We start from the raw sequence: 11,441 nt of genomic DNA on the forward strand, positions 1-11,441 counted from the left end.
CCGGGCTTGACGCAGCTCTCTGCAGGAAGGGAAGTTGGCTCTCTACAGGAAGAAGAATCTGAGAGATTTGAGTTGACACAGCAGCTCTCCCCCCAGAGAGCAATCAGCAGCGTCTGGAGACAACAGCACGTTACAATCTCATTTAGCATGGTTCAGTATGGTTGATCTAATCCTCCAAGGAGATGTTATGGGCCAGAACTAGAGAATTGTTAAGTACTGACTTAGCACTTAGTAAGAACCTAATATCTCATTATCTCATTAGCACTTAGTAAGAACCTAACAGGGGACCAGAAAGGTGGTTACTGCAACTGGTCAGGTGTTAAGAAGCTGAATTGAAGCGGTCCTATGTGAGTGAAATATTAGAAACAGTAAGACTTAGCCACTGACTGAAAATGTGCTCATGATAAATGTTCATAGAATGGAAAAAATGTAAACAGCTGGGAAAGACAAGACTGGGAAGGATGGCTTGAAAACTACTGAGAATAGATGATTACTAGAACAAGATGAAGAAGTTTGAAGGAGGGGTGGACTCAAAGGCACGAGAAAAGGGATTGTACTTATCAAGGTGCAAAGCTATCTCTCTTCCTTTCAACTAGAAAGAAGAGTTGCAGACAATGACAAAGCTTCTGAGCGTGTTTGGGGGGTGGAGGGCTGAGCAAGCACCAGATTGTCACAATTTCCTCAGCAAATTTGAGATACTTCCTATGGTGTGTGTAGAGACTACAGTAGAAGTTACTGAAGACTTGAGGAAGGAAAAGCAAAAGCGACTGTGAGGTAGGGCCTTGCCTCATTTGTGTAACTTAATCTGGATTCTCTACTTTTTGGTAAAGAGTAAGTCTGACTGAGCCCCCAAAATTACACAGCAATTACAAAATAAACAAAAAGGATGAGACACCAAAAATACAAGAGGAAATGTAACAAAATTATAAAGAATTCAGCAGGACTAGAATGAAGAGAAATGAGGACATCCGTCAACTTACCGTTCATGAAGGTGGAAGATAAATGTTTCACACTTTGGGGCTTTTTCTATGCATTGAAGTTATGCTGATTTTTTTTCCCTCTCTAAAAATACTATTATATGGGATAGCTCTCTAGGAGGAAAGAGGGAGGGAAAAATACTGGGATAACAATGATGTAAAAAATATATATATCAATTAAAAATTTTTTAAGAATAATAGCTTTGATTGAAATCTTCATGTTCATTCCATTCATAAGATTTCTTTCCAATATAAGGTATGTGTTCATGTGGAAGGCTTTCCAACTGTCATTGTAAAAAAGCTTCTGTCAGTATGAATGCTATGAAATTTCAGTTTTGTTCTGTGCATGACAGCTTTTCCACATTCATAAAGAAAAGTAGCATCTCTTCTTTTGAGATTAAAAGGAAGGAAAAAATACTTAAAAACTCTCTATTGCCATAAACTAAATCTAAAAGCACCTGCAGTTCATGTGGGGATTATAAAGATTTTAGAACAGCTGCTCTGAAAAGGATGCTAGAACCTGCTGAAATGAATTTTTAGTTAAAGAGTGTCTAGGTGAAATTCCTCATGTTCACAACATCCATAAGACCTTCCAGTATATATTATCAGGTTTTTAGGTTTGGGCTCAAGCTAAAAATTCTTCGTGTTCCTTTCTTTCACAAGATTTCTGCCTTAAACAGCTGCTGATAAGAGTAAAGTTTTTGCTTTGGAAGAAAGTATCTCTTCAATCACAACATTTATAGAGTTTTTAAGTGTGAATTCTCTGATGTTGAGTAAGCTGTGTCTTCAGGCGAAATGACTGTACACATTCACCACATTCATAAGGTTTCTCCCCAGTATGAATTCTCTTATGTCTTGTCAGGTGTGTGCTAAGGCGAAAGGCATTGCCACATTCATTACACTCATAAGGTTTCTCTCCAGTGTGAATCCTGTGATGCCGTTTAAGTTCAGGGCGGTGATTAAAGGCCTTCCCACATTCCTTACATTCAAAAGGTTTCTCCCCAGTGTGAATCCTCTGGTGTTGGGTAAGTTGTGCTCTCAAGCGGAAGGCCTTCCTACACTCCTTACATTCAAAAGGTTTCTCCCCAGTGTGAATTGTCTGATGCTCAGTAAGTCCTGTTCTCTGGCGAAAAGTTTTTCCACATTCACTACACTCATACCGTTTCTCACCAGTGTGAATTGTCTGATGTTGAGTAAGTCCCTGGCTCAGGCGAAAGGCTTTCCCACAAACCTTACATTTATAAGGTTTCTCTCCAGTGTGAATTCTCTGATGCTGAGTAAGTTGTGAGCTCAAGGGAAAGGCCTTTCCACATTCTTCACATTTGTAACATTTTTCTCCAGTGTGAATTCTCTGATGCTGAGTAAGATATGAACTTAGGGGAAAGGCTTTCCCACACTCATTGCATTCATAAGGTTTTTCTCCACTATGAATCTTCTGATGGAGCGTAAGTCCTCTGCTCCATCGGAAGTCCTTCCCACATTCATCACATTTATAAATCTTCTCTCCAGTATGAATTCTATGATGTCGAGTAAGTTCTGCTCTCTGGCTGAAGGCTTTCCCACATTCCTTACATTCATAGGGTTTCTCTCCAGTATGAATTATCTGATGTTGAGTAAGACCTGTGCTGAGGCGAAAGGCTTTCCCACATTCATTACACTCATAAGGCTTCTCCCCTGTATGAATAGTCTGATGTTCAGTAAGTTGTGTTCTCAGGCGGAAGGCTTTTCCACACTCATTACACTCATAAGGTTTCTCTCCGGTATGAATTCTATGATGTCGAATAAGATCTGCCCTTTGACTGAAGGCCTTTCCACACTCATTGCAATCATAAGGTTTCTCTCCAGTGTGAATCGTCTGATGTTGTGTCAGTCCCGTGCTCAGGCGGAAGGTCTTCCCACATTCACTACATTCATAAGGCTTCTCTCCAGTGTGAATTGTCTGATGTTCGGTAAGCTGTGTTCTTAGGCGGAAGGTTTTCCCACATTCATTGCATTTATAAGGTTTCTCTCCAGTATGAATTGTTTTATGTTGAGTAAGTCCTGTACTCAGGCGGAAGGCCTTCCCACAGATCTTACATTTATAAGGTTTCTCTCCAGTATGAATTCTCTGGTGCTGAGTAAGATAAGTACTCACAGGGAAGGCCTTTCCACATTCATTACATTTAAAAGATTTTTCTCCAGTATGAATTGTCTGATGATGAATAAGTCCTGTACTTAGACGAAAGGCCTTTCCACATTCGTTACATTCATAAGGCTTCTTCCCAGTATGAATTGTCTGATGTTGGGTAAGTTGTATTCTCTGCTGAAAAGTTTTCCCACATTCATTACATTCATAAGGTTTCTCTCCAGTATGAATTTTCTGATGCTTAATAAGCCGTGATCTCCAATAGAAGGCCTTTCCACATTCACTACATTCATAAAACTTCTCTCCTGGAAGAATTCTATTAGGTTGATTAAGCAGTAAATTCTGGTGGAAGATTTTCCCACTTTCATTACATTGATCATGTTTCTCTCTAATATGTAATCTATGATTTTCAGTGAGTTCTGATGTATACGTGAAAGATTTCCCAAATTCATCATATTTAGAAAATATCTTATTTGCATAGATTCTGCTATATTTTCTTAGGTCTGTATGTAGTCTGAAGTACTTTTTAAGTGTATCATACTTACAAAGACTCTTTCCTACATATATTTTCTGTTGTGGAAAAAGGATTAGTCCCCAGTTGACACTCCTGCCAAATTTATAACATTCTTGGGTTCTTAGTTTCTTGTGAGATTTCTTTGGGGTAATTTTAATGTGCTGAGAATGTTTCTTATCATTCTGTTGCCTCTGTAACTTGGCATCATATTCCCAGGCTTTTTCCATTTTGGAAATGAAGGTACTATTCTCTGTGATTTTTTCTTGGGATGATTCTTCCATTGAAATATGCAACATGAGAGCTGACTTCTTAGTTTCAGGCCCAGCTCCCCAATCTGAAAGACATAAGAAAATGTCACTCTATTGTTCTTCCTCATATACATAGAACTTTGTTGTATTCTTTATCAAAAACAAAACAACAACAACAACAAAAAACAACAAAGCATATTTTCTCACAGAGAGGTAGTAAAGTGCAATGGATAACGTTAGGCTTTAAATCACATTAGGCCTATATTCACTTCTGTTCCTTATTAGTTTTATTACCAAATAATTTTAACTTTTCTATACCTCAGGTAAATTTATTTTTTTATACTTATTTTTCTTGTGCAGTATAATAATTGTAGAAATAAGATCAAAAAGGAAAAAATTGAGAAAGAAAACAAAATGTAGGCACAAGAACAAAAACAGTGAGAATGCTATGTTGTAGTTCATACTTAGTCCCCACAGTCCTTTCTGGGTGCAGAGGGGTCACTTCATCACAAGACCTTTGGAACTGGCCTGAATCATCTCATGGTTGAAAAGAGTCACGTCCATCAGAATTGATCACCATATAATCTTGTATCTCCTGGTTCTGTTCATTTCACTTATCATCAGTTCATATGAGTCTCTCCAGGTCTCCCTGAAATGATCCTGCTAATTGTTTCTTATAGAACAATAGTATTCCATAGTATTCATATACCACAATTTATTCAACCATTCTCCAGTTGATGGATATCCATTCATTTTCCAGTTTGTCATCACTACAAAAGGGCCGCCACAAACATTCTTGTACATACAGGTCCCTTTCCCTCCTTTAAGATCTCTTTGGGATATAATACCAGTAGAAACACTGCTAGATCAAAGGCTAGACCTTTAAGTGTATTTCCATATTGCTCTCCAGAATGGGTGGATCAATTCACAACTCCACCAATGATGTATTAATGTCCCAGTTTTTCAGGTAATTTTAAAACAAGAAATGGGGTACCACTAGTTTTCAGCACAATACCTGCTTAATAAATGCTAGTTGATTAACATATCACTCTCTTCATTCTCTATTTCGGTATAAATGACTCACCTACTGCTATCCACAGACTGTCTACATCTCTTTTGTACCTCTGTACACCTGACTCCTGAGGTCTGGAAGGCACTCTCTCTTCCCTTTACCACTCAGAATCTTTAACTTCCTCCCAGCCGTAGCTCAAACTTGTAAATATATTGGTAAATATAAATAGCATACATAAATATATCATTTATTTATAAATATTCTCTGCTCTCCCCAATATCATAGTGGTCTCTTAGAGGATATATGACCTTTGAGGATTATATAAATATAATTATCATACTTAATGACAGAATATCATTTATGATAATATATGATAGTATATGATGATAAACGATATGTGAATAATAGCTAACATTTATATGCTTAGTGTGCACCAAATATTTTGAGAAGCACTTTATAATTATTATCTCAATATGATCCTCACCAAACACCTTGAGAGGCAGGTGCCATTTTAGAGATGAGGAAACTGAGGTAGATGCATGCACTGACTTGCCTAGGGTCAGAGGGCTAGGCAGTGTCTGAGGCAGGACTTGAACTGAGGTCCAGGGCCAAAGCCAAGGCTCCTATGCCACAAAAGGGGACATCCGTGACTCTAGAGCAATAGCTGGTGCACTCTCTTGAGGGGCAACCAGTTTTCTTCTCTTCTGACTGCTGAAGTGACAGGAACGACTCCTGGGCAGGAGCTAAGGGAGCCCAAGATCCGATGCCAGCCCCCCCTGCTCATGCCGGCTCCACCAGCTCAATTTGTCCTTCCTGAACCTGGTGGCCTGGGGATCCAGGGTCAGCCTCTCATTCTGAATTTGCCCCCATTGCTGAGTTCCCTTAATACTACCATTTCTCTTCTTAATATCTCTTTCTCCATTTCTGTGGCTAGATTTTCATCCATACCTTGCTCCCTAAATGGGAATGCTGTTTCCCAACTTAGGTGCTATTTTCTTTAGAAGACCTGGCTCAAGTCCTGCCTATTACCTCTTCCTACCATATCCTAAATCCAAATTAATCTATCAATAATGAAGAGGCATGAATTAAGTGCTTTCTGTATGTAAGGCAACATCAAAGTGCTGAGGAGATACAGAAAGGAGAAAACCCGGTACCTGCCCTTCAGAAACCCACAGTCTATAAGGACACACTGTATAAACATATAGCATGCAGAAGTAATACCTGAGGGAGGGCATTTCTTTGTAAATACCTTTATTTACTTTTCTATATACACAGTGTTTTCCCCCAACTGAATGCCAGTCCTCAGAAGGAAGGAACGGATTTATTTTTGTCTTTGTACCAGCACTAACAAATATCTGGTACACTGTAGTTGCTAAATAAATACTGACTAATGAAAGAACAGTCATAAAGCAGGATTTTCTTCTCTAGGTTTTAGACAAATAAAAAAGGATCATTCCACAACTGTGCATTTTATGATTTTTCCCATAATTAACCACTGTGATTTGCAAAGGTGATTTCTGTGTCTAATCCAATGTCAATTAACAAAAAGAAAAGTTGGACCATCTTTGCAATTCTTATATAATCCTAACTTGGTTTAGATTTCTCTTTCTCAAAAACTATAGCACATAAAAGTGGAGAGAGGTCAGGACATACTTATTTAAGAGGCAGTAAGGATCTGAGAAAGACTTGAGTTTTTCTCTCCAAATCAGGCCACCAATAATTTACAAGAGCTTCCCCTGGTTCACTGGAAGGTGATCCCTTGATCTGTTGCTTTCCCATGACTCATGCTACTCACCTTGACTGCAACTTCTTGGAATTGCTCTCTTTGGGGTCCAAGGTGCTTCCCCTTGCTCCAGCTGGTAGATCACATCTGGTTTGGAAACTTCAAGTCCTATTCATTGAAAATGAAAAAGTATTGAGAATAGATGGCAAAGACATAATTCAATCCCAAGCCCTGTCTCTAAGAAAGTCTACGTGATGGCTCCATGTTCCTAGGAAAGACCCTCTTTGTTGTGTTGCTCAGAAATAGAGAAGAATGTTCTACAGCAGATTAGAGTTCAGAAAGACTTCTGAGGTCTAAATATCTTAGGTCTCAAGGAACAAAGAATGAGGGAATTTAAGCTTGAAAACAAACAATACAATCAACCCACCAGGCTCCCTCTGTACAGAACAAAGACATTTACAACCCATGCATATCTTTGTCTTGGCCACAAAAAGATCAACAACCTGAGTTTGCTTGCTCAGACACAACTGTCACTTAGTTCCCCAGGACACTGCAATGAATGCAGGAAGAAAGAACTCAAAGACCCTCTAGTAGTCAGATGCTGAGTCCCAGGGGCAGCGTGGGGTCCTCACCCAGGCCCACCAGGTTCCAGTAGTTCTCTAGCATCACCTCCCGGTACAGCCCTTTCTGGGCAGGGTCCAGATGCCCCCACTCCTCCGGGCTGAAGTCCACGGCCACATCCTGGAAGGTCACCAATTCCTGAAACACCAAAGATTTTCGTGCTTACCCACGGGCTATCCCTCCTCGGGACCTGGCGAAGCAAAGTTGGAGGGACAGTCGAGAGTATTTCTCCCATATGTTCAGACTCCAACGTGCTCCAACCCAAGTGTCCGAGGGCTCCCATTACCCCACTTGGGGCAGCCTTCCATGATCCTCATCTTCATGGGCCATGAGGGAAGGCTGGGCAAGATTGAGTCACACACATGGCCTGTGAGGACCAAAGGCCTTGCTTGACCACAGGCCCTTCTTCTTTCTGCATTCAAGGCCCTCTTACATGTGACTCTGCCAAGGGAAGAGACTGTGTCACAAGCTTTGCACAATCCCCAAAATTACATGTTGGAGATCAGGATATTGACAACTAGCACCATGACCCAACTAGGCAGGCGTGGCCCAGAGCCGGGCCCACCTCAGGTCCTCAGCCTGGGCAAGTCACAGGATGTTGCACTCAGACCTAGTTGTCTTAACTTAAAAATAAGGTGACAGCAGCACCTCTCTGAAGGACATTTCTGAGGAACACTTGTAAAGTGCTTAGCAAGGCACCTCACATAGGTGCTAGATCAATGGTTATTCTCGCTTTCTCTCCCCCTTATTTCCCATTAGAGACCACGCAGCCATCACAGCTCGTGTAAAACCTCTATTTATTTTTTCAGAATATCAAACACTATGCCTCACAATTTCTCATCCCACTATTTAAACTACAGGAAACATGCTCACCACAACCACCTTTACAAGGCTCTTCTTTACGCCCCAATGGCACTCAGACACACGAGACAACTTTGGAACATGCTAACTGAAAACATGCCACGTGCAGTGAAGTCTGAGGGTCATGTACAATTTTCTGGTGGTTTTGTCCTTTATGAAAATGACTGTGTTTATCAGTGGCTCTCAAGTTTGGAATAACAAAAACACATTTTTGAAAGGAAAGAGGATCTTGACTGACCCATAACAGCCCCACTAAGAGCTGGTTGTTGCCAGACCTAGAGACTCGTCGAGAATGGTTCAGAGGGGTCTTCACCAGAGGCCCCAGAGACTGTACAACAGTGTTGTCAGGACCCTGGCCACATCTGCCAGCGGCCCAGAAGGGGAACATGTCTGCTGCCCACGTCTCTGTTCCGGAAGATCTCTGAAGGAAAGCTGAGCTGAATCAAAGGAGAATGGAAGACATGGTGAGGCCGCCGTCCTCTGACGGCAAATAGGGTTTTAGTGCAAGGAGTTAACAAGATGCGGAGACCAGGATACGACTGTCATTTAAGCAGAACTAAGGAAGGCAGAGCATTCTGTTTCAGTGTGGTTACAGTCCCTCTCTGGGCCACACTCAAAGGAGACACAGATAATCTAGAAATGTTCCAAAGGTGGGCAGGGAGTGAAAATACCTGAGGAAATACTGGGTGTTTAGGCTACAGAAGACAAGACTCAGCTGAGACAGGGAAGCTGTCACAAGAGAAGTAGGCTCATTGTGCAGAATCAGGGATAATCAAATTTGAATATGTGAGTAACCTGAATATTTGAAAATAAAATTTAAGAGCCAACCATTCCGGAGAACATTCTGGAATTAGCTGTGCTCGGCAGTGCCATTCCTGGAGCGGTGTTTATCCCAAGGAAATCATAAAAGGAAAGAAAAGGACCCACATGTGCAAAAATGTTTGTAGCAGCTCTTTCTATGGTGGCAAAGAATTAGAAAGTGAGTAGATGCCCGATTGGAGAATGGCTGAGTAAGCTGGGGTATACAAAGGTAATGGAATATTACTGATCTGTAAGGAAAAAACAAGCTGATTTTTAGAAAGCCCTGGAAAGATTTTCACAACTGATGCTGAGGGAAACAAGCAGAACCAGAAATACATTGTACACAGTAACAACAAGAATGTGCTATGTCAACTATGAAAGACTTGGTTCTTCTCAGCAGTTCAGTGATTTAAAGTGATCCCAATGGGCTTTGGACACAAAATGCCATCTGCATCCAGAAAAAGAACTATAGAGACTGAATGTAAATCAACACATGCTATGTTCACTTTTTTCTCTCCCCTATGGTTTTTCCCTTTTATTCTAATTTTTCTCTCCTAATATGACTCATAAAGCAATATGTATTAAAATAAATACATTTAAAACAAAGAAAAAGAAAAAAATTAAGTTTATTGTTAGGAAAATATTTTTAAGGAAGAGAAGTATCCAATATTAGAGTGGTTTTCTTAGAAGATAGGAAATTTTCCCTCTTCGTTCCGCAATTCTGTGAGTCCTAGTTGGGGAAGGAACATAGCATTCCTGAATCCAAGATGGGAGCTCTCTCCAAAAATATAGGCTGCTTTATTATAATTGCTTTGCAATGATTGGTCCTACACCAATTTAACTCTTGGTCAGGTTTCCTTCTATGTCTTCTCTTGACTTCTTCACCTGGTGCTATAGCTTAGCTTCTTAGGGAAGGTTCATCCTTGAAAACAGCTCTCCCTGGTCACTTCCTAGTTACCTATTGAATTGCTTCCCAAAGGAAAAGTGTGATATACAAAGAAAAAATAAAAACAACCCCCCCAAAACAAGGAACAAGTCAAGTTCAAGACTTTAAGTTCTATGATGGACTTTCTCCAGATTATCTCATTACTATCTGAGTCAATATTTGAACTCAGGTCTTCCTGATTCCAGTTTCAACTTCATGTCCTATACTACCCTATTCAAATCAAGTTATAATGAAAAGCAGTAATTCTAATTTACTGTAATTCTACTGTAATTTACTATAATTCTAAATTACTGATATTTAAAACAAAACCATAAACAAAACATTCTTTTACCCTATTAGTAAGCAGTAATTGTTACTGTTCATTTTCAATCCTAATTAGGATTTTTGCTTAACTTTTTTTTAATGGAATGGTAATATGTAAGCTACTTTTTATTGGTAAGTAAATAAATATAAAGCAAAATGTAAGTTTAAAAATAATAGGAGTTCGAGGGAAATATTTTTTTGGAAGGGCAGAATTATTAATTATCAGAAAAACCAATGGCAAAGGGAAAAGAGAATTAATGATTCTCAAAACTTAATGGCACAGGAGAAAGGTTTGTGTTCCATCCTCACTCCAATTAATCATAGAACCAATTCTGATGGACATGGCTCTCTTCAACAATGAGATGATTCAAACCAGTTCCAATTGTTCAGTCATGAAGAGAACCAGCTACACCCAGAGAGAGAACTATGGGAAATTAGTGTGGACCACAACATAGCACTTCCACTCCTCCTGTTATTGTCTGCTTGCATTTTTGTTTTCCTTCTCAGGTCATTTTTATCTTCTTTCTAAATCCAATTTTTCTTGTGCAACAAGATACTGTATAAATATGTGTGTATATATATATATATATATATATATATATATATATATACATATATATATATATATATATATGTATATATATATATATATATATATATATATATATACATATATATATATATATATATATATATATATATATATATATATATATATATATATATATATATATATATATATATATATATATATATGTTGTATTTAACATATATTTTAATATATTTAACATATATTGGACTACCTGCCATTTAGGAGAGGGGGTGAGGGAAGGAGGGAAAAAGTTGGAACAGAAAGTTTTGCAAGGGTCAGTGTTGAAAAATTACCCATGCATATGTTTTGTAAATAAAAAGCTATAATAAAAAAATTAAAATTATTGGTCTAACTGATCCAGGCCAAAAAAGGGCCTGGATAGTATTCTGCAAGAGTTCATCAAGGAAAACTGCCATGATATACTAAAACAGACAGAAAAATAGTCACTGAAAGAATCTATTGATCACCTCTGAAAAGATCCCACAAGGAAAACACCAAGGAACATTGTTGCAAGACTCCAGAACTATAATCTCAAGGAAAAAATACTGCAAGCTGCCAACAAAAGCAATTCAAGTATCAAGGGTCAACAGTCAGGATTACCCAGGATCTGGCAGTGTTTACAGTAAAGAATCAGAGTGCCTGGAATACCACATTCTGGGAGGCAAAGGACCTGGGATTACAATCAAGAATTAATTGCCCAGAGAGACTGAGCATCACC

The 11,441-nt window shown here is 39.1% G+C and overlaps 1 protein-coding gene across 1 annotated transcript; it reads right to left on the minus strand.

Moving 5' to 3' along the window:
• Positions 1 to 749: 749 nt before the first annotated feature.
• LOC141549374 (uncharacterized) lies at positions 750 to 10,643 on the minus strand. Its single transcript, XM_074278910.1, has 4 exons — positions 8,320 to 10,643; positions 7,232 to 7,358; positions 6,672 to 6,767; positions 750 to 3,950 (listed from the first exon to the last, which is right to left on the minus strand). The coding sequence occupies exons 1-4, from the start codon at positions 8,467 to 8,469 to the stop codon at positions 1,726 to 1,728; spliced, it is 2,598 nt and encodes an 865-aa protein (XP_074135011.1). The 5' UTR covers positions 8,470 to 10,643; the 3' UTR covers positions 750 to 1,725.
• Between the last annotated feature and the right edge of the window lie 798 nt (positions 10,644 to 11,441).

This window comes from Sminthopsis crassicaudata, chromosome 1 (assembly GCF_048593235.1).
Source record: "Sminthopsis crassicaudata isolate SCR6 chromosome 1, ASM4859323v1, whole genome shotgun sequence".
Lineage (NCBI taxonomy): Eukaryota > Metazoa > Chordata > Mammalia > Dasyuromorphia > Dasyuridae > Sminthopsis > Sminthopsis crassicaudata.

What these genes read in the sequence shown, in the direction of transcription:
- LOC141549374 (XM_074278910.1), bottom strand. Translation starts at nt 8,469, where the DNA reads ATGTTCCCCTTCTGGGCCGCTGGCAGATGTGGCCAGGGTCCTGACAAC. An exon ending in CTGGAACCTGGTGGGCCTGG is followed by an intron (nt 6,768 to 7,231) that starts GTGAGGACCCCA and finishes TTCAATGAATAG; the next exon opens with GACTTGAAGTTTCCAAACCA. An exon ending in TCCAAGAAGTTGCAGTCAAG is followed by an intron (nt 3,951 to 6,671) that starts GTGAGTAGCATG and finishes TATGTCTTTCAG; the next exon opens with ATTGGGGAGCTGGGCCTGAA.